Genomic DNA, 24,394 nt, shown 5'->3' with positions numbered 1-24,394 from the left:
AATACTTCACTTGGAGCCTGATTAAATGATGCAATATCTAAGCAAGGAAAATGTATTCATATAGCACATTTAATAAATAATGTTAATTCCAATAGCCTTACGTATGATTTAAAAAAAAGTGTCACATGCTTGAAAATTTAAGAATAAAAAAAAACATAATATATAAATATCCAATAAAAATATGAAGGAAAATTTTATATATATATATATATATATATATATATATATATATATATATATATATATATATATATATATATATATATATATATAGTAATATAATTATATATTGTTGTTCTTGTTGCATGTATACACTTCATATTTAAACTATTATCCTATCTATCTATCTATCTATCTATCTATCTATCTATTTATCTATCTAAACTCTCTGTCTCTCTATCTCTCTCTCTCTCTCTCTCTCTCTCTCTCTCTCTTTCTCTCTATATATATGTATATATATATCATTGTCATTTTACCATTATTTCTATGCTGTTATAGTATTAATATTTTGAATTATTATCTTTGTATTTTATGTTTTAATTGTTGCTGTTTAAATTTGAATCTTAGATTATGTTGTAATAATTTGATTATTGGCTTTTGTCATGTTATCCTCTGTTTGTCATCTGTTTTGTTTTATTTTTTATGTTTATATTTTCTATAGTAATAAAATATTTTAATATTTCTATCTAGTGTGCCTTTATTTTTTTATATCAATTTTAGTTTTATTTACAGTAGTACATTTTCATAATAGTAATGTTTCGACTTAACGGCGACATTTCTCATTTTATTTATTTATTTTATTTTATTTCAGCTTCAGTTCCATTGCTTTCAAGTCCATTCAATCCGTAAAAATATTTTTAGTATTATATATATGTGTGTGTGTGTGTGTGTGTGTGTGTGTGTGCATTTAATATTTTAATTAGTTCATTAATATTTAGTGTTTGATATTTTACATATGTAGTGTAGTGCAATGTATACTTCATTAGTCATGTATTATATATGTGTGTATTGTTATTGTTTCTCTAAAACAATTAAAATGTGTGCATGTTTATATATATATATATATATATATATATATATATATATATATATATATATATATATATATATTCACACACATTTTAACTGTAATTATTTTAAAACAAAACTATGGAAAGAAACAGGAAATACAACCCAGACTACATTAAATACACGTGCATTTCATATTCAACGGGGATAAACACCGTTTGCAACGAGGTGCCGACCATCTTTTTTTTTTTTTTATCTTTCTACAGAACTTCCATATGGCTGGGAGAAAATAGACGACCCTATTTATGGCAGTTACTATGTCGAGTAAGTTCTTCAGAATCCTTCTTTCAAATTTTTGTTCGAATCTGACCCCAAACCATCCGCGTCATGCTCTTCAATAAGTGCGCCGAGGGAGGGAGGGTCCCAGCGTGATTAAATATCTGCTCGTTCTGCCCCGCAGCCACATTAACAGAAGGACACAGTTTGAGAACCCCGTCCTAGAGGCCAAACGAAGGATCCAACAGCAACAGCAAATGCAAAGTCAAGGTCTATCGGCGTTGCCATTGCCCACAATATATAGAGGTACTGCTTTTCTCTGTGGCCCATATATGCCATCCTAACCCAGTTGGTTTTATTGGTGTTTCTCAGTTTCGGGGTTGCTCAGGTGTGTCCTACTTTCACGTCACTTTAGCTTGACCGAAGCACCAAAGACCATACAGTAGAGATGGCTGTGCAGTGTGCGGTGTATTCCTCTGATTGTTTATGTGTTTGTCTTCACAGAAAAGCCTCCATTCACGAGGGATGCCACACAACTTAAAGGGACGTTCCTCACCACGGTGCTGCAGAAGAGCAATATGGGATTCGGCTTCACCATTATTGGTGGGGACGAGCCGGATGAGTTCCTACAGGTCAAGAGCGTCATACCTGAGGGACCTGCAGCCCAGGATGGCAAGATGGACACAGGTGAGAAGCTCAAGGAAATCAGGACCTTCATTATCCACCTTAAATTTGTTTTTCTGAATTTATCTGAGAAAGAGAAAATATCAAATCAATCCAGTGGCACCTTTTGTTTTATATCCAACCATAGTTACTGTTTCTAAGAAATATAAACAATGCCTGCAGGCCTAATTTTCCAGTTTCACTGGACTGTTTAGAGTTATGAATTTAAAATGATGCCCCCTTTTAATACACAGGCTCTTATCGATATATATGCAGTGTTGAGTGGTGACCTCAGATCTCAGGAGAAAACCCTCGGCGCATGGGTTAGGAAACATCATTATCTCTGTAGCCACCGCTTGACAACAGTCCCTAATAGCTTGCACAGAGCTAGCACAAGGTCACGCTTGTCGCAGTGTGTTTTTCTGTGATGAAAGAGCGTCTTTGAGTGAGTCATCACAGGCAGACGCCATAGGCTTATTCGCTGCTTTTTCATAACTTCTCTATTTCCTTGTAGAGGAACTCTTAACCTAGTATGGGAAACTTGCATCCTTGCTGCAACTGCTGGCCTGTTAGTTTCCTTGGTCATGTGTTAACTTGAGAAGTGTATCACATCTGTGAGCTCTGAAGGTGACATCACTTCCCAAGGCCCTACCTGATAATGATGCTGGCAGTGGCTTTATTTGCATATACCTTCAGCTAGCATTGCAATTTGGGCTTTGGTGGGATCTTGTGTGTTTTATCTGCCGTTGATGGGAGAGCAGGGTCCTTTTATAGAAGTCCTTACTCTATTCCGCACACACAAACACAGTTGGCTTGTTTCAATAGTTTCAACAGGCCTCAGGTTGCCTTTATTACTGAGAAGCCATATTATCGGCAAGCTTGCTCGGTTGGTGTTCACAACTGTCTGCACTTGTTAGAGAGCCGATATCTTTAATAATTAAGCTGATTTCTATACATACGCACTCCGAGCGGGAGTCATAACATAATGCCCTTGGGAGTATGGCGCTCTAATTTTGCTCTTTATTTCTTCATCAGGTGATGTGATCGTCTACATCAATGACATCTGTGTTTTGGGCACCACCCATTCGGATGTGGTGAAGCTTTTCCAATCGGTCCCCATTGGCCAGAGTGTCACCCTGGTGCTGTGTCGAGGTTACCCTCTCCCTTATGACCCAGGAGACCCCTCCGCTAGCTCCTCCATGCCCCCTTTGGGCCTAGTGGATCACCCGTTGCTGCTCAATGGAAGAAACAGCTATGAAAATTACATGGAGTACATGTCTTTGACTGGCCGCTTGGTACCCGAGCACGGCGAGGGCCTTACCCCGCATCCCCATCCTGGAGACACACACCTGGACGGCTCGCAGCCTCCATCCCTGACCACACCGGGACCCCCACCTGATGACAACGTCTCCATGGCGTCATCATCAGGAGCAACCGCCGGGGCTCAAGTGGCTCCTGAGCTCCTGAGTCTCACTATAACAAAAGGTGCAGAGGGTTTCGGGTTCACCATAGCGGACAGTCCCACAGGGCAAAGAGTCAAACAGGTGGGCGGTTATTGTTCAAAGAGTGACATGGTCTCAAACTCAAATAAAAAAGTATGCATATTAAGAAATAAATAAGGCTACTGTTTTACTTAAGATAATAGTCAAACCATGTCTTAATGCATAAATGCACATTTACCAGGCACAATATGCATCATCACTGTTTGTGTACGTTTGGATCAGGTTCTGGAGCCACAGGGTTGTCCCGGGTTATGTGAAGGAGATTTGATGGTGGAGATTAATCAGAAGGGTCTCCAGGGACTCAACCACACACAGGTGGTGCAGCTGCTCAAGGACTGTCCAGTGGGAACAGAGGCTACGCTTGTCATTCAGAGAGGAGCAGCAGCAGGTGCCCACATTTCCAGCCTTCTTTATTAAAACCAAGTTCGTCAGAAACATGCTGAAGGTTGCCCGAAATCTACGTCAGACCTTGGCAAACTAGTTTTTACCAAAAAATGAAAATTCTGTCAAAGTTTACTCGCGCTGTATGTCTATTTTCTTTCTACTGAACAAAAAAGGAGAAGTTTTGAAGAATGTGTACACTGTACTTTGCAATTGCACATAGCGACCAAGGGCAGTCCAAAGCTCCACAACCTGCATGTTCCAAGACTTCTGAAGCCGTCATAGCTTTAGGTTAGAAACAAACCAAAAAATAAGCCAGACTTGAAAATGGAAAATTATTATTGCGGTTAAAAGTGGATGTTATCCTTACTTTTAAATCAGTATATTTTCCTCAAGTTGGGCGTAAACACTGATGATAATTGTTTAAAGATTGCTGAATATCTTTTTCGGGTAAGCTTTTCCTTTAAAGTTTTGGTTGAAACGATGAAAGTAACACTTCAGTGCTTCAGTTTTTAGTCTTTTCTAAGCGCTCTGAACTTGCCTAAAGCTTTGATTCAGCAAGATTTTGAAATTAGAGGAGGGCAACATTCCTGTTATAGACTCCTAGATGTGCTTTGCCTCACAAACTAACCAGTACATCTCAGTTTCTCAGACTCAAACTGTTTTCTTTCAAAATAACTGAAGCTGATGAGCTGTTTTTGGGCAATTTTAGCGAAGCCTTCACAAGATGGCACAGTGTATCATCTCTTGGCAAGAGCTGGTGACAGTTATTAGCATATTCAGACTGAAGCCAAGCTAATCTACTAATTCCATGCGAGTCCACTTATCAGAGTGCTTAGTTTCATTAAAATGTCCATGCAGAGCATAATGTTTTATCACTCTTCTTAATTAGGATATTCTTAGAATGAAAATTAATGAGGCAGTTAATAGAAACAATCTCGAAGAAGGCTACATTCTCTTCATGTGTACGGTAAACCTGATATGTGTTCTTAAGATGCTTGTCCGTTCCTCTGAACCACTATCAATCAAGTAATTACATCCACGCTTCCTGCCAATTACGCTGTGTGTCTGTTCTCACCTCCTCTGCGTGTTTCATGACTATATCGAAGGCTATGGTCTTATAGGACCTCTCGGCAGCCACTCCAAGGCCTCTTGTAACGGAGCGAGAGACAGTCCCACGTGACTCACTGGCTAAGTGTGAGACCATTCAGTTTCCTGCAGGCTTTCTGCCAAGAGCCCGGCCATGTTCACAGCTCTTTTCCCCAGCTCTCTAATTAAAGCACGACTCCCACACTGAGCTGTGGAGATAAACAGGCTGACAAATCAAAATGCAGAGTGGCTGAAGGGGGCGGGGCGTTCAGCTAACAGGCCAACCAATCAGAGCATGGTGCTTACCAGCAGGCAGCGCTGAGGGAATACTCTGAAATAGATGCTGATCGAGGAGATGTAATTTATTCTTGGTGACGTGAAGAGTTCATATTATCATAATTTACATAAATTTACATAAATAATATCTATTTAAAGCGGTGGGATGAATGGGCAAATAAATGTCAAGACAAGCATAATTTCACACCAGAACAAAGTGAGAATCCTGAATTCAAAGACGGTAAATAAATAGTCTTTCTTTTGTGTTGTCCGCACTGTTCCCAACAACAAACCTGACCAGAGGCAGGTATTTATTTGAAAAGAATAATGATTATAATTAAAAAAAAACTTTTTAAAATAATACAAATAAATATTTTAATCAAAACTATTCAATTAAAAAAAAAACACTGGGACAAGATCTTGTGAATTAAAATAGAAGACAGTCTGACAATATGTATAAAAAAATAAAAAGATAAAATAAAAACCTTTTAAAAATATTTTTGTTGTTAGTGTTTAATTAGAACTTGGTATGGATGATATAGCTAAAAAATCTCAATATCTTGTCATTCAGTATATATCTTGATATTTCTTAAATATCATTATTATATTTGTATAAAGGTATTATTTGACTTATTATTATTATTATTTTTAGAGCAGTGTAATTGCAAACTAAAACTTAGTGATTTAATTAATTAAGTTAATTTGAAATAGCTGTTATAAAATAAAATGTTACATTTAGGTAAAAAAAAAAATCTACATTAAAATTACAACTTAAAATTTGTTAATTCTGTTTTAAGTGTTAAAATTACTAAACCTGAAATAAAGCTTAATAAAAATATTTTTTTAAATAACAAAAATTATAAAAGCACAAAACAAAATTAATTAACGAAATTCAAATTAAAAACAATAAATATTATAATAGTATATAAATAATACTAAAACACAACTGAATCAGAGGGACTATTATTTTAATTAACCAAAAAAAAAAAATCTAGTTGAAAATGAATCAAGACTTGCTTTCCACACTGTTTATTACTAAATGAACAAAATAAATTATTTGATCTGGTTTTAATTACAGTATATGCACCATTACAGCATAACATACATAATAAATAAATATCAATATAAATCCACAAGTAATTCTGCCAGCAAAATCATAAGGAAAATATATTGCAAATATTCAGCATGTTGCCCAGCCCTACTTAGGATGGGTTATTGGATTGCATTTGCACCCATGAGCATAAATGCAACTTTTGCAATAATTTCTCTACATTTATTTCTGTTGGAATCAGAAATGATCTCATTTGGCAACAGACTGCCGAGGGAGATAAATGCAATAAGAAATGAATTTCTTATCTCCAAATTTGCCTAGATTACTAAAAGAGTCATTAAGAAACCAGAATTGTCCTTGCAATTCCTTTTTCTAATACATCCAGCATTCCTCCACCTTATTAGTAAAGCAGTCAGAGCACAAATCCACTGTCCATCTTCCGCTCTGCGCTTCTTTTATGAGGATTATTGACATCTCAGGTAGGACTGGACAGGCAGGTGTGAGGTGATAAACTCCTCTGACTCCTTGTACTGTCGGAAATATCACCAGGGCCGTGGCATTTCAGCAGTGATGACAGCTCTATTCCATCCTCTTGGCTCTATTCCATCTGGGTCTCCGAGAACTCAGAGCTGACAGTCACCCCGAATCCCTCGTGATTCCATCTAACTCACCTTACAGACTTCACCTGAGAGAGACACACGACATGAATGAAACCCAAGGACGCATGGGGCCATTGACAGAACATGGCACTCGACTTTTAAGTTTCAGTTTCAGTGTTCAAGTCTGATTACAGCAAACAAGAAATAAGAGGACAAATCCTTGAAGCCTTGCATGCAAATTGATCAAAGTTCTCTGCTTTTTGTTGTACATATGGCTTCTATAATGATGCATTGGGGTTGTAAGAGGACTTATTGAGTGGCACGACTGTGCATATTTGCCCGAGGCTTTACATTTAGCCCTTCACTTCCAAGTCGTGTCCTGGTCATATAGCATTTGATGTAATCCTGTTAGTTTAAGTAGGCATAAAAATGCCTTGCTCCCCTACAAATACTCACATACACATACCCAGATGAACAGGCCATAAACATGCATGAGCATTTTTATGCACACACAAGCACAAATACTCACATTATAGTCGGTGCAATTGAAAGAAACAGGTCTGAGACTAAGAAATGAAAAGTCATAACTCATTATTCTCACAGCATTCCTGGCCAAGGTTTAATCACATTGCAGATAAATCTTAAACAACAGACAGTTATATCACAAATGCACATCATGCATTTTATTATATGGGGAGCTAAGTATAAAATAGTATTGTGGTAGTTGTTTGCATATTGTAAGAAGTGGAATGTGTGGTTGTAACCATACAAAGCAATTTCTACACATAATATTTTTCATTTATATTTTTTATTTGAGAAAAAAACGTTTTATGTTTACATTTATATTTTATAGATGTACTTTATACAGTATTACTAATTAGTTAATTATTTCTAATTTGCAAAATTGTTTGAAATAAGACTTGTTTCCAGAAAATGTTTTTTGAATTTAGTTTTTAATAAAATAAGAAAAACAACATTGATATAGATTCAGCACATGTTAAAAGTATAACTGGCCGTTCTTATTTCAGAATCATTCAGGACTGACTGGCAGTTGCAAAAATCTAGTTTAGTCTCCTTTTTGGTGCTCAATACTGTTTGTCAGGCTCAATTTAAGCCTTTTTTATTTAGGACGAGGTTGACATCTGTTCAAAGCTAATGATGTAATTACCTCGCAGATAAATGCAATAAACTTTCCTCGCTCAGCCGCCCACAGGAAAGCAAAGTGAAGAGAAAAATGGATGAATATTATGTGACTATAATGAAAAGCATGTTATTTTGCTCCTTAGATTTAAAGATATTAATCATTCACTCTTTCTTTCTCTGTCAGGCCTCTACACACCCTGGGATCCCACAAAACAGGTAAATCATTTGAAGTATTTGCTTTCTCAAACTAATATTTGTTTTTGCATGTTATTAAATGGACCTAAATGGAACTTCATCAAATACTTGGACCTTTCCCGCACTACTTATTCAGATCAAACAAAGTAGTCAGATTCCTGAAGGAATGACTCTTCTAAGCTGAGCTGATCTTATATATGTAGCTATTTTACAAGGTGCTGATTTTGTATGAATCTGTATTATGTGATCATATGAATTAACCAATGTGCAAAACAGTTACAAATAGCCACAATGAATCAAACACTTACAGTGCATCTCGAGTCGTCGCATATCTGTACAAATGACTCTTCTGAGCCAACATAACTATTTTTCAAGGTGTCAAACTGATTCTTGAATGAATGATTCTAATGAATCATTCTCAATAGTGACTCAAACACATATAGTGCGACCAGTGTAGCCCGATTCCCAAACAAATGATTCAAATGAGTCGGTACTTTCAAATGAATCAGTCAAATAAAGCTCTTTTTTTTTTTTTTACAGTTACTAAATGGGTGTTCATATTACATATTAAGTGTAAAGATGCATATTATGTGTTTTGGTAGTAGTATGAAAATGATTGAAATATATAAAATATATTACCTGGAGAATGATCAAATCATGTTTTTCTTATATAAAGTAAGAGGATTTGAGCACCTGCACACCTCTGGCTAGCTGCTGCCCTTTAGCAGTGATCTTGGACCAGCGTCTCGGCAGCTCAAAGCGATTGCAGCATCGATCTCCGATCTCTGTTAAAGACAAACCACAGCCACTTAGTTGTTAGCCTCCGCACGTGTTCAGCACCGCGCTGGATAACACTCTGATGAAACCCGACATGGAAATGTCCCGGGTGACAGATACATTAACACAATCGCCACGGGTGGCGTGCTTAATCAGTATGCCTCTTGTTCTCCTGCATTAGCAAACAAAAAGCTTTAACTGACAGCAAAGTGTGCCTCTTTAATATGTGTTTGCGAAGGCTGAGCACGCTAGAATGTGTTTATCATGAAGAGAAATTATTCCCAGCAAAGATTATGCAGGTGATACTCAATTGATATTCCTCCTCCTCGGTCCCCAGGAATCATGCTGCTGTGTGATTTATAGCTCTGGCCGACTTGAAATTAATCCATTTTCAGAAACCGAGTTTTGTTTTTAAGTTTTAAATATTAAAGAGAGGCTTCACACAAAAAAAGAAATTCTGTCATTATTTGCTCGCCCTCGTGTCGCTCCAAACCTATGAGATTAGTTTTTTTTTCCACTGACTATTTATTTGACTAAATTAACCACATCAGCATTATACAAACCCCTTCGGAAAGGGCCAAAATTATGGCGAGTAAAGCTTATTATCCATAAATATTTCAAACAGTGTTATTTCAGTATCAGTGAGATACTATTATAGTTTTATCTATTTGTATATTTTCTGTTTTCACTTTAATTTTAGTTAAGGTTATTTTGTAGTATTTTTTTTTTTGTAATTTTTAGTAAAAAAGTTTTTTTTTTTTTTATCTTTACATTGTTTTTAGGTTTTTCCACCAGTTTTAGTTAGTTTAGTCCATCAGGTTTATGTAAATTACTAGTAAATTAATAGAAATGTAGCTTTGCAAATGGCTAAAATATATATATATTTTTAATTATTATTATTTTATTCTATTTCAGCTTTCAGCAAACATTTATTTTATTTGAATTATCTTTTGGTTTTAATTTTCGTTTCAGTTTTAGTTAACTATAATAACCCTGGTAACAAAATATATATAATTTATCTAATGAATAAATAAATAAATAAATATATATATATTATACAAATTATATATATATATATATATATATATATATATATATATATATATATATATATATATATATATATATATATATATATATAATTTTTATAATAAAGAAATTAGCCGTTTACATTTTAGCTACCATTAAACAAAAATATGGGGATATTTAGCAGAATATCCAGACTGTGCTTGTCACCATCACGAATGCTCCACAGTGTTTTTAGTCCACTTGTATAATCGTAGGTTTACATGTCTTAATTGCATTGCAGATCCACAAATGCTGTTTGTGAAGCTAAATGGACTAGACATCTCAGTTTAAGTTTCTCTGAAACCTTGTAAAGTAATTCAACATTTAATTTGGCACATTTAGGTATTTCTAGAATTGGCCGTGATGTTTAACTTCATGCGAGTTCACTTTCATTCCGGTGTGAGATACATAATCTTCAGAAAGCTGCCTAGTTCGGCTGGACTCGGGTTCGTAATGGAATTGGCAGGTTAAGCAGAGAGCTGCAGGTGAAATGAACAGCTCACAGGAAATCGGATCCATTACCCCCCGGGGCGCATGACTGTAGCACAGACACTTTGCTTCACACTTAAGGTCCTCGCTGAGGGCTTAATTCATCTCCGCCCGTTGAACCTCCAGAGAGCGACTGGACTGCTAAACTCTCTCTGAGTAATCACAGGGGTCACCTTTCATGATATTCTCCTCTTGAACTTTTAAAGGATCTACGTGAGATATTTGCACTTCTTTTTTGGAGCGTGTATTCATATTGTCAACTCAGACCAGCCTATATCTGTGTTGTCCATACAGTGGGATCCTCAAGGAAGCCCCCAGACCATCTTGTCGGCTGCTTTGCTCCCCCATGGTGCTCCACATCCCGGCCAGCCGCTCCATCGCTCCTCTGTTCCGGACACAGAGGGCTTCCACCTGGGCAAACCTGACCCCTATGACCTCTATGAGAAGTCACGTGCCATTTACGAAAGCAGACGTAAGTCAGAGATTTCGGTCATTTTCTAGTTGGTTATAAATCACTTCATAAAATATTTCAGCTTAGATTTGTGTGTGTGTGTGTGTGTGTTTCTACCAGTTTTTACCTGCAGGATTGGCTATGTATAATGCATTTTCTCCCCATATCCTCGTTAATGAACTCATGTAAATAAATTCTAATTACTGGTATTTAATAATTAATTACTGTATCAAAGTAAATAAAACAACAACTACTAATACTATTATCACTACAGTCATGGAAAAGCTGAAAATAAAGCTTGGGAAAGACCTGGAAATTGATGGAAATTTTAAATCTTAAAGGGTTAGTTCAGCCAAATATTAAAATTATGTCATTAATAACTCACCCTCATGTCGTTCCAAACCCGTAAGACCTCTGTTTATCTTCGGAAAACAGTTTAAGATATTTTAGATTTAGTCCGAGAGCTCTCAGTCCCGCCATTGAAACTGTGTGTACGGTATACTGTCCATGTCCAGAAAGTTAAGTCATTATCTGGAGTCATTATCTGGCTCGGCTCGGTGTTCATTATCAGTTCTCTCTTCACAGCAGTTCAGTCAGTGTACTGTTTGAGTACATGAATTACTCCGGGATATTGGTTTGTTTGAACTCAGAGGGAGTGTCAGCCACATTAAAAAAGTGAACCGCTTAAGTCATTTGTGGATTAATGCGTATTAGAGATGAGAACCGTTTAAAACGATTCAGTTCGATTTGGTGAACTGGTTCAAAAAGATCTGGTTACATCGAATGATTCGTTGACGAACCGGATATGACAAACTGGTTTGATTTGAACTCTCTCACAACAGACACGGAAGAGAAGACAATGCTTAATAAAGTCGTATTTTTGCTATTTTTGGACCAAAATGTATTTTCGATGCTTCAAAATAATCTAACGGACCCTCTGATGTCACATGGACTACTTTGATGATGTTTTTTCTACCTTTCTGGACATGGACAGTATACCGTACACACAGCTTCAATGGAGGTACTGAGAGCTCTCGGACTAAATCTAAAATATCTTAAACTGTGTTCTGAAGATGAATGGAGGTCTTACATGTTTGGAACAGCATAAGGGTGAGTTATTAATGACATAATTATGATTTTTGGGTGAACTATTCCTTTAATAAAAAATTCTCAGTTAAAGCTGCGGTAGGTAACTTTTGACGCTCTAGCGGTTAATAAACAGAACTGCTTGCGTCTTGCGGAAGAACATCGTAGCCGGAACTACTTCTCTCTGTTTATTACCCCTGAAGCAATCTAAAATAGTCTGAATATAAACACTTTTTATAGGTGCACCCTAGCGATTCAGGACAAGCTAAAAACACGGTTTGGAAAATGGATTCATGGTGTTCTCGCTTATTATATACATTTTTCTACATTTTGAACACAAACAAAGTTACGGGCCGCAGCTCTGATTGGTTGATTTCTTACCGGGAGCGGTCCGTAACTGCAAATGGCAATAGGACCACTGGGAGGAGCTAGAGGAGCTTGATTATTTCACAGATTATCCGTCTCATATTCTACTGTCAGGACATAATGACAGGTTTAACAAATTTGTAAAAAATATATTTTTACAAAAGTTACCTACAGCAGCTTTAAGGTATTAAGCATTATGTAATGAATATACTTGTTTCTGTTTCATCAGCTGGAAAGTGCTCTAGTGTAAATGTATATTTGCTCACACTTCATCCTGACCAAAAAATTGACCAAACAGTTTCACAAAGCGACTAATTAGCGAATTAGGCTAAATGAAAACGATTTTTACAAAAGTCATCCAGTTATCACAAACAGCAACTATACTGGCCATGGAAAAGCCATGAAAATAAAAAGATATGAAATATATATTTAGTACAGTTTAAATATTTATCACATTACATTACCAGAAATAAATAGTCCTCATTTTCTTAAATCTAATCTTAAATTTCTTTTTCCTTTCTTTTAAATTCGAGGTGAATTCTGAGCCTCTAAAGTTCTTGACAGGTTCCTTGTGACTCCTCCACATATGAGCCTAAATAAAGCAGAAGCCAGTTGATAGAACAAAGTATTGTTTGAAGCTCTCATTTGTCATTCACACAGAGCCAGTCCCTCCTCGGACGCTGACAGACTCTACAGGCAAGTAGAGGAATGTGCTGCTTTCCCTTTCTTAATGTCACCTGGCACATATAAGTGCTCTGTCTACTGCTATACTCTTATTCTCCACTACATCACAAGGTTCAGCACTCGTGATTGTCAGGTGACCTACACAACGTGTGGCGTTCTCTGACCCCTTCAGCTTGTGTTCAGCTTTAGGAATATTCCTGAAGAAGTCCTGCTCTTTGCTTTCACGTCAAACGTGATCAGTTCTTACATTTTAGTAAATTTGAATGTGTTGCTGTGCGGATGCTAGGTGATTAACTATCCCTAACCAAGGAAGCACCATGAGTTAAATCAAGCTTGAGTTTGATGTGTGTGTCTAAACTGTGAATCTTGTTGCTCAGGTGTGGAGTATCAGGAAGTGGAGGTGCACCTGCTGCGTGAGAAGACTGGCTTCGGCTTTAGGATCCTGGGTGGAGACGAGGCGGTGCAGGCTGTGAGTCCGGAGGCCCGTGACAAGGCTCGTATGGGGCAGGATAAACAGATACTGGTTCATATCTGTACAGCTCCACGAGCAGCAGATGGAAACAATCATTTCCTGAAATAATCTCCCTTTAGCTACTTATGCAACATTACAATAGCAACATTACAAAATCCATTATTATAGTTTAGAAAGTTTTGGTAGTTATTATCAGAGCTGGGCTTTATGATGATGAGTGACATCGACTATGGTTCAAAGTTTTTTATGCTATTGAAATAAGTTTCTTATGAATACCAAATCTACATTTATTTGATCAAAACATAGTGAAAACAGTAATATTATCAAACATTATTATATGTTTTATAATGTTATTAATTAATGTGATGCAAAGGTGAATTCATTTACTGGAGTCATAAAATATTAATCCTTTAGTGAAAAACTTTTTATAGGATTATTTTATGAATATAAGGTTAAAAAACAGCATTTATTTTAAATATGTATTTTTGTAACATTATAAAAGTCTTTACTGTCACTTTAATCAATTTAATGCCTCCTTTCTGAATAAAGATATTACATTTTTTAAGCTTACTGACACCATACCGACAGGATGTTTTCTCATATGTCAGACTTATGATGTGTCTGATTACATTATTTTCATAAAAGTTCATAAATACACAGTGCTACATGATATATATACATACATACACACACACACACACACACACATATATATATATATATATATATATATATATATAAATATATGTATGTGTGTATATCATGTAGCAATGTGTATTGTGTGTGTGTGTGTGTATATGTGTGTGTGTGTATATATATATATATATATATATATATATATATATATATATATATATATATATATATATATATATATATATATATATATATTATGTAGCAGTGTTTATTTATGAATTTTTTTTATGGACACAAATTAATCTAATAAAATAATGTATACACACACAATGTGTGGGGTTAACTTACTATATTATGAGGTAAAATTTTAATTACTCATACCATGATCTTTTTATTATAATGCCCAGTCAAAATGTTTTTTTTTTCATAATATCTTTATTTAATTAATCTTTTAGTTTTACTTCAATTCAGTGTAGTTTCCATCCCTTTCCATCACAAATTGTTTCATCTGCCTGTAATGAGACACAAAACAGTGATTTGTTGTTTTACATCTCAATCAAACAGCTACTTTTTAAAAACCAGATTGCTGTGGTTTTAAATTGTCTCTTAGCTAGTTTTCTTTGGTAATCTGTGGTATTTTAATAACATTTCTTAAATAAATACCAGAAGTAGATTAAGAACATTTCTGTCAGGCTAGATGTGTATCCCATCAACTAGTCAAGAAAAATGCTGTTTGAACATGCAGAACTAGTGACAGTATTATAATGAGATTGAGATTAACGTGATGACTGATTCTTCTTCACAGATCGTGATCGGAGCAATCATAGAGAACAGCCCTGCGGAGCGCGACGGCAGACTGCGTCCAGGAGATGAGCTGGTCTCTGTTGACAGGATGCCCGTGGCGGGGAGACCACACCGCTACGTCATCGACCTCATGCACGCGGCGGCACGAAACGGACAGGTCACCCTGACAGTGAGGAGGAGAGTTCTGCTGCAGCAGGGTGAGCCAAACCATCTAAAGCAGCAATTCTATGTATGAAATATGAAAGGAATGGTGCACATCTATTAAACATCTTTGTATTGCATTGCAGTTGATGTTTTTGCATTGTATGCAAAATGAAACATTTAAATATAATCTTAATAAGACTTAATAAGAATTTTTTGGGGAGATATACAGCGGAAACTGATATTTATATGCATTGTATGTAGTTTATACTGTTATAAAAATGTATTTACATTAAAGAAAATCGTATTTTGTCTTGCCTTTGGCTATATATGCATCAAATATACCACAAAACATAAAACATGTTTTTTCTTTTTTTCTTTTTTTTTAAAGGTTCAAAAAGCTGTTTGATTAAGAATAAAACCAAGCTTTCTGACTATTATTCAATATTTTGGGATTTACATGATCAGGAATAAAACTGCAGTAATTGGTGGCAGTTATCTCTGGAGTCACATTGCTGTTGTCTGGTGTTTGCATTGACTCAGATTGTGTTTGCTGCCCCCTGCAGGCCAGCCGTGTGAGGAAAACGGTGCAGCAGCCAATCAAAGCAGTTCTCCTCGGGGTCACGCAGTGTGCCCGGTCAACTTGCCCCCCACCACCGATGTAGTTATCCACCGTAAGGAAAGCGAAGGCTTTGGCTTTGTCATCATCAGCTCCCTCAACCGCCCAGAGACCACAAACACAATAAGTAAGTCCTGCCTTCACATAGCTGTTAATCTGATGCTCTGGTGAGCACTAATGCAGTTTCACACAAAAATGCATCTATTAAAGGGACATGTTTAATAAGACATAACGTTTTGTAGTGAACATATATTTAAAGTATGGGATCAGGCCCCTTAATTGTGTATAAGAAGATAGTTTAAGCTTTCAAAGGAAGGAAGCCTTTTCATCTTATCCACATTTGGGTAAATCTCACAAAACAAGTACAAATTAAATAAATACATTTCAACCCAAAATTCTTATTACAACAAAAATTAAGGTTATTTTAGTACTATTTGTAATACTATTAAGAATATTTATATTATAAATGTATATAAAAGCTATGTGTAAAATGTGTTTTATAATAGTAATATTAATAAAATATGTATTATAGCAAATGAAGTATATTGTAGTACCAGTTTAAGATTACTTTTGAGAATATTTATAATAGTAACATATATAAATGATAAACATCAAATAAATGTATCATGATGGTTACATTTTATTAAACATTAATATTGAATATTAATTTGTATTAATATCATTTCTAGTAAATATTGGGGGGGATAGAAAAGTAAAAGAATTACCACATTGAGAATTCACTTAATCACTTGTAAAAAAAATAATTAACAATAGTAAAACACTTAATTTTCTTTATTGAAAATACACATTTTTTTTTTGGTGTCATATTTCCCTCCAGTATAAAAGAACATTTCTTACTGTATTTTTTATTTACTGAAATATGATCAAAATATTTTCCATGCCGTTCTCATGATATTTGAATTTCTGTGTTTTCTAGCTGTGCCACATAAGATCGGCCGCATCATCGAGGGCAGTCCGGCTGATCGCTGTGGGAAGCTGAAAGTCGGTGACCGTATTATGGCCGTCAACTGTCAGTCAATTATCAACATGCCTCACGCTGACATTGTCAAGCTGATCAAAGACGCTGGACTCACTGTCACCTTGCACATCATCCCAGAAGAAGGTATGAGAAGAATATTTAACGATAAAGTAAGATTTCTGTCTTATTCCTTTCTAAGCACAATCATTTTGTGCACTAGATGTAAACGGTGCTCATTCGGCCCCTACATCAGAGAAGCAGAGTCCCATGGTGGCCCAGAAGCACAGCCCTCAGACTCAGTCCAGCCCAGCAGCCCAGCAGAGCCCGACCGTGTCTCACCCCAGCCCACCAGCCCCCCACCCCAGCCCGGCCACCACACAGCCCAGCCCCCTGCTGATGGAGCCGGGCCCTGGAGCTCCGCACAGCAGCCCACCCGTGACTCAAAGCAGTCAGGCCGGCCTGGAAGCCATGCAGTCAGGCTCAGCGGTGACTCAGGCTGCTCCTGTTGTGGATCCGGGGATACCGGGAGTTCAGCCCACCTCCATCGGATCAGTGCCTGTACCACCACAGCTGTACCTTCATGACACCAGGTACTGTTTGCTCAGATCTATCTAGCTATCAATTTATTGTTCTTTTTGTCTTTTATGCATCATGATATTATTTTTATTACACTTATGCACATAAAAAAAAATTAAAAATTAAATTTGAATACCATTAAGATTTTTTTTGCATTATAGATTTTTTTTTATCACCATTAAGCACATTTCCCCCAAAATAATCATTACTGTATTTTATATGGATGCTTTTGGGGTTTTTCTGTAGTTTCTAAAATAATATCTCTAATAAACATTCTCATATATTACAATAAAAATTACCGTCATACATTGATTTAAAAGAAATAAAATAAAATCAACATAATGTCATGAGGTGTATGTAGTTTAAAATTCAAATAATATATACTTTTGTTTTAATTTTGTGGTAATAAATTTGTTTTATTTTTTTAAGTTTGCTAAATTGCCATTCATGTCAAATGCAAGTCATATTTCATTGGTACAAAAAACTTTGTTCTATGTGAAATGTAATTTATATATAGTCTATAGTATTTTTATCTTTTGTCATTAAATTGTCAAATTCAATTTCTGGTTTTCCCTTTTGACTTTTGGAGATAAATATGAGTCGGGCTTGTTTTTGACATGCTTCCTTACCCATCTAAATTCCTTCTTTATATCCCTTTGTTGTTCCATGTGTCCACGTCTGTTTAAAGCCTTCTTTCAGGTAATCTTTGGGCTCAACCAAACTGCCTTGGGCAGTCTCACATCATGCTTCGAGCGTCTGCTGTCTTTCTTTCACACCAGCCCGAGTAACATCACTTAACACTTCATGATAAATTATTTACCTCCTCAATAATGCATGCTTCTCCTCTCAGGCAGGGTTTGCACTTTTTTTTTTCTTTTTCCCAGGGCTGGCTCAAAACTGCTCTGATTTATGCATTGTAAAAGATGGGAACTGAGACTTGATAAATATGGCCCATGAGCAAAGCCCTGGTCACATGGTCAGAGAGGGAAAAAAATGGTTATAGTCGGACATTGAGCGGACAACATGTGTTGTTTTTATTGTATGCTGGATGTAATAGTATTTAACCCAACATCCACAGAGAGTTTAGGTGGTTTAAAAACTTGAATTTTGTGGGAAATGTTTAGCTGAAGTTATTTAGCGTGTTGAATTGAGGGACATGATTGCTTAGTTTGAAATTGTTGGTACCTACAGGTCAGAGGTTAAAGCCAGGCAGGATGTTAAGCCTGATATCTGCCAAGCTGCATATACAGACTACAGACAGCCTCCGGTGGACTACAGACATCCTCCTGTAGCAGACTACAGACAGCCGCCCACCATGGAGTACAGACACCCACCTGCTCTGATAGACTACAGACAGCACTCCATCGCCGATTACAGACCACAGGTCAAACTGCGCATTTTATTACACAAACAATTACTTGACATCCAGAGTTTGATACAATTACAGTACAGTGCAGCTGGAAAATCAATAAAATCACCATCAGAAGTGCCATGTTTTTCTACGCAATGAAATCACCTCTTATAGCACAATTTGTTTTTGTATATAAAATATCGAGCAGTTGTATTTGTCCTATACACTGTATAAAAATAAATAAAATCTCATCAACATCTCATGATTTTTTGGTGATTATTGGTGTTAAAGTACATATTAATACTAGATTTAAATAGCAGATAAAAGCTGAATATAAGTCAAATGTGGGGGTTCAATTTTATTTGTAATCTATTTTCATTTGTATTTATTTTTCCAGGACTATGACTACTTCACTGTAGAACTGGAGAAAAGTGTGAAGGGATTTGGCTTTAGTATCCGGGGAGGACGGGAGTACAAGATGGACCTGTTTGTGCTGAGACTGGCGGAGGACGGACCTGCGATCCGCAACGGCAGAATGAGGGTGAGAAAACTCTTCAAACCGTAAGATGGAAAAGACTTTTGATAATTGCACTTTTACAAATGACAAATTTTTTTATTCAACAAGGATGCATTAAATTGATCAAAAGTAACAGTAAAGACAATTATAATATTGCAAAAAGTCTATTTCAAATAGATTTTTTTTTTAATCAAATAAATGCAACCATGATGAGCATTACTAAACTTTTGAACAGTAGTGTCTTTGCATTTATTCCACGACTCTGTGGAAAGCTTGACTCTGGTCAATTATCATAAAATAAACATCATAAAAATATTCGACTATTTTCCTATTTTCCCCTATGTCCATAGGTTGGAGATCAGATTATTGAAATTAACGGTGAGAGTACGAGAGACATGAGTCACGCTTGCGCCATCGAGCTCATCAAGGCCGGCGGGCGTCGAGTACGCCTGCTGTTGAAAAGGGGCACGGGACAGGTGCCAGAATATGGTGGGTATCACAACACACAAAGCCAAAAAACACAATTTTAATCGTTTAAAATCTTTTTCGTTTAAAAGAATATAATGTTTTGTAGCAGACTAACATCGAATTGATAACCATGTTTTAAAACTAAAACCTGCTGATTTGGGTTGAAATAATGGAGCAAATGCTCGTAAATGTGCTTATTGGAGTGCACCGGGGAACAACAGCTCAAGTGGGATACGGTGGTCTTGGCGGTTTTTTCAAGCTGAAAGCTTTCTGTTTAAGGCTTAAAAGCCTTTGATGACTCACTATATCAATTAAACCTTTCAGTGAACTCTCATTACGTGACCAAACATCTAGTAGCCTGTAACTAGTGTTCTCTTAACTCCTCTCCTCTATCAGCTGCTCTGTTTTTCTAACTCTAATCTGCAAAGCAATAGTTCAGTCTTTTACTTCCTGTCCTGTAGGAATGGTACCTACCAACCTTACCATGTGCATGAAAAGCGACACTCTAGCCTCACCCTATTTCTTCATAATGGGACACTCTAAAGACACGGTTCGTGGCATCCTGCACGTCTCTCTGCTTTACATTTTCTTTTGTAGCTTTAGATTTTCATCTGTTTCCACTTGCTTTGGCACGCCAGCATACGATGCATGCCTGATCATCTTTTAACTAGACTGATTGGATGCAGTGTGTTTGTGTGTGGTTATGTATCCCTGTGTGCATGTAAACATGACAGTGTTGGGAAGCTAAATTGAAACTGATTGCGAGTTGTAAAATACTTAAACTACAATCAAGCTACTCGTTACTAACAAAAAGTAGCTTGAATACATTTAACTATTTAAGGGGCAAAATTGTTTAATATATTGCTTTAAGATTATAATTTTTTGTAAACAGAGCAGTATTTATCTCACAAAAACAACGAGAAACTCAACTGACAGTTCACCGAGCCCTGCCCTAAAAGTATAAATTACCAATCGTACTTTAGCAGCTGCTGACATCCTTCATTTGGGATCTTTTCTAATGAAATTATACGGAAGATCTATGTGTTGATTTTTAAATGCACTCTTATGGAAATTAGCCAAAAAATACAGACCAAAATATGGCACTGAAACATATATGTTTATATCTAGATAGATAGATAGATAGATAGATATTGTTGGATTATAGATAGATATTTTCAGATTAGATAGATAGATAGATAGATAGATAGATAGATAGATAGATAGATAGATAGATAGATAGATAGATAGATATTGTTGGATTATAGATAGATATTTTCAGATTAGACAGAGATATTTTGAGGATAGATAGATAGATAGATAGATAGATAGATAGATAGATAGATAGATAGATAGATAGATAGATAGATAGATAGATAGATAGATATTGTTGGATTATAGATAGATATTTTCAGATTAGATAGATAGATAGATAGATAGATAGATAGATAGATAGATAGATAGATAGATAGATAGATATTGTTGGATTATAGATAGATAGATAGATAGATAGATAGATAGATAGATAGATAGATAGATAGATAGATAGATAGATAGATAGATAGATAGATGGATGGATAGATATTGTTGGATTATAGATAGATAGATAGATAGATATTTTCAGATTAGATAGATAAATAGATAGATAGATAGATAGATAGATATTGTTGGATTATAGATAGATATTTTCAGATTAGACAGAGACATTTTGAGGATAGATAGATAGATAGATAGATAGATAGATAGATAGATAGATAGATAGATAGATAGATAGATAGATAGATAGATATTGTTGGATTATAGATAGATATTTTCAGATTAGATAGATAGATAGATAGATAGATAGATAGATAGATAGATAGATAGATAGATAGATAGATAGATAGATAGATAGATAGATAGATAGATAGATAGATAGATATTGTTGGATTATAGATAGATAGATAGATAGATAGATAGATAGATAGATAGATAGATAGATAGATAGATAGATATTTTCATATTAGATAGATAGATAGATAGATAGATAGATAGATAGATAGATAGATAAATAGATAGATAGATAGATAGATAGATAGATATTTTCATATTAGATAGATAGATAGATAGATAGATAGATAGATAGATAGATAGATAGATAGATAGATAGATAGATAGATAGATTTTGTTGGATTATAGATAGATATTTTCAGATAGATAGATAGATAGATAGATAGATAAATAGATAGATATTTTCAGATTAGATAGATAGATAGATAGATAGATAGATAGATAGATAGATAGATAGATAGATAGATAGATAGATAGATAGATTAACCAATCCACTAAATTGATTCACTACTCAACACAACTTAATTCACTACTTCCTGACATAACAGATGAGCAAGATTATAATTGTTACCATTTATTATAATCTAGCTTGTTACTAGCAGTGCTACTGAAATGTTGATTGCTCCCCAGCACTGTGTGACTTGTGTTGTGTCCGCTGGCAGTGACCTTGCTGTGCTGTCAGGTGGAACGGTGATTCACAGGTTCTTTGTGTTTCCTGGTAGACAGTGCCGCCTCCCGGAGTGCTGTCTCTCCAGCCGTCCCTGCCTTGTCGGAAGTAGTCTCACCCCACTAGCCTGACACTCGCCCTTCGCCGTCACCCGTCATCTCATCCAGCCTCAAACCCTGGACTTTCAGTGGCATTCTGTGACAGTCTGGACCAATCACGGCGCCCCTCGTGGTCAGTTTTGTGGGGCTTCGCCCACAGAACGAAGGGTGGCAGGTCCACCTGTAAGAGCTGTGCTTTGAACAGCCTAAAAAAAACAGACAAGATGGATCATAAAAGCTGAAAATATTAAGAACAGATGGAGACACATCAACCTCAAATGGATTGTCATATCCAACATGCTTTTCATATTGTCTTTAATCCAAGTTTGTTTTTCTTTTTGTTCCGGACGATCCAGATGAAGGGCAGCCAAAGACACGTGGCTCGCCCTCTCACTGATTAATTCTTGATCCAGAGTGGAAACTTCTCACAGGGGAATGAGCCGAACTTTCAACGCCTCGTTCTTCCGTCCGGTGGACCCGAACTCACTTAATATGTTTAACATGTAGAGGTTGTTTATTTTTTGTATAATTTCAAGACGTTCATACCAACCCCCTAGCGATACCAGGGGTCAAATATTGCAAATATATGTGTAGCATGAAACAAGACTCCTGAAGGAACACACTAACTTGTTGAGTTGAGAACTTCAACGTATCAGTATTGCGTTTCGTTCTATGTCTGATGGGAAAAAAAACTCACCATAGACATTGTGAAACACTGACAGTAAATATAAAGGGAGACCGCCATGATGGAGATACAAGGGGAAGTATAATGCTGACCCATTCTGCCTGGATATGGGAGGTAAATGCATATCATTCGCCAAATCTGCCGCATGGACAAACCCCTTTAGATCCCAAGACAATATGTTACATTAGTATGGTTCAGTCTATGAATTCCACACCCAGCCAAATATTCGGTTACATTGCGAACTGAACCGGAGAAGGACCGAGGATGTTTTCGAAGCCTCAGTTTATCATTCTGTCCTCATTGGCCCTGTACTGTGCACCACCACTGTGGATTTTGGGTGCCATCTTACACCTCAGAAGCTTCATTCCCATGTCTCTGATGGCTCTGTAGTTCATGGAAGCTAATTAACAGAGCTAATTAAAAAAAGATGGTTTTTCAGTACAGTTTGGTCTGAGACCAGGAGACATGTAGTCTTTCACCGTGTCCTAACCAACTGCGACATTAAATATTTTGCCTGTTCTCTCCAAACATGTAAATGCTACAAACTTATTTGATATTCACTACAGAGTAATGTGGATTTTGGACCAGTAAGATGTAATTATGGGTGGGTCTACTTAGAAAATTGGCAAAATTTCCTGCCACTTGTTACAATTGGAGCTTGTTAGGACAAAATGTCCAAAAAATTACTTTTTTAATGCATATTCCTGATCAAGATGTGCGTGATATTTTGGTATCATACCGATTATTGGTGGATTTTGGATATTTAATTTAGCATTTTAATTGTGATATTTAAAATGCTCATTTCCCGTTTTTATGTTTGATTACATTTGTCGTCTCCTATTGCTCACTTAAAGTTAATCTTAACAAATTCTAATTTAATAACACTGTTATCTTTAGCAAGTCTTGCAATGAATATTCATTTTTGATACTGTACATTATGATGTTGGGAATTCACTTGTAGCATTTAAAACAATTGTTTTTAGTGTTTTATTTTAATTTATCGAGACAAAATTATATGGAATTTTAAATATTGACCATTTATCGGTTATCGCCCATAACATGAAAATAATTATCGGTTTTGTTATCGGCCAGAACTGTATATTCCGGTCACTTTTATTTATTGCTTGACGTTTTATTACATCACGGTTGGTTAAGACACGGTTAAGGTTCAGCTGGGAGCGAAGACAAGGAAAAAATAAGTTTTTAAATGATGGGGGCATGATCAGGGTCTCTCTAGCATGAAAGGGTGGGACCCAGTTGTATTGGGCAGAGTGCCTTACTGGCAGGACAAAGAGCAGTATGAAATATGCATTTTACATAAAAATAGAAATATCTTAAGAGCTGAGCTTTTGTTTTCACCTTTGATTGAATGGTGACAAATTTGCCAATTTTTTTTCTGATGTCGTGAAATTGTTTCTTTAGTAAAACAGTGTATTAAGATCAAAACTGT

The 24,394-nt window shown here is 36.0% G+C and overlaps 1 protein-coding gene across 5 annotated transcripts in view; it reads left to right on the top strand.

Annotated features, from left to right (window-relative positions):
• LOC127946992 (membrane-associated guanylate kinase, WW and PDZ domain-containing protein 2-like) overlaps positions 1-22,894 on the top strand; it is an 87,906-nt gene extending 65,012 nt beyond the window's left edge. For 2 of the 5 annotated variants that reach the window (XM_052543858.1, XM_052543861.1), the window contains exons 7-23: positions 1,275-1,332; positions 1,469-1,590; positions 1,789-1,971; positions 2,983-3,491; positions 3,672-3,837; positions 8,173-8,204; positions 10,812-10,989; positions 13,482-13,597; positions 15,018-15,213; positions 15,724-15,903; positions 16,714-16,899; positions 16,976-17,345; positions 18,523-18,715; positions 19,080-19,223; positions 19,550-19,688; positions 20,129-20,217; positions 22,217-22,894. In XM_052543858.1, the coding sequence (XP_052399818.1) occupies positions 1,275-1,332; positions 1,469-1,590; positions 1,789-1,971; positions 2,983-3,491; positions 3,672-3,837; positions 8,173-8,204; positions 10,812-10,989; positions 13,482-13,597; positions 15,018-15,213; positions 15,724-15,903; positions 16,714-16,899; positions 16,976-17,345; positions 18,523-18,715; positions 19,080-19,223; positions 19,550-19,688; positions 20,129-20,217; positions 22,217-22,273 (2,918 nt within the window). In that variant the 3' untranslated portion in view covers positions 22,274-22,894. The remainder of the gene's footprint in view (positions 1-1,274; positions 1,333-1,468; positions 1,591-1,788; positions 1,972-2,982; positions 3,492-3,671; positions 3,838-8,172; positions 8,205-10,811; positions 10,990-13,481; positions 13,598-15,017; positions 15,214-15,723; positions 15,904-16,713; positions 16,900-16,975; positions 17,346-18,522; positions 18,716-19,079; positions 19,224-19,549; positions 19,689-20,128; positions 20,218-22,216) is intronic. The other 3 variants (XM_052543862.1, XM_052543859.1, XM_052543860.1) reach the window with 3 other exon arrangements.
• Positions 22,895-24,394: the final 1,500 nt, after the last annotated feature.

The sequence above is a fragment of the Carassius gibelio genome, chromosome A25 (genome assembly GCF_023724105.1).
Source record: "Carassius gibelio isolate Cgi1373 ecotype wild population from Czech Republic chromosome A25, carGib1.2-hapl.c, whole genome shotgun sequence".
NCBI classification, from domain to species: domain Eukaryota; kingdom Metazoa; phylum Chordata; class Actinopteri; order Cypriniformes; family Cyprinidae; genus Carassius; species Carassius gibelio.
The sequence above is the reverse complement of the archived record's forward strand: the minus strand, read 5'-3'. Positions and strand labels throughout refer to the sequence as shown.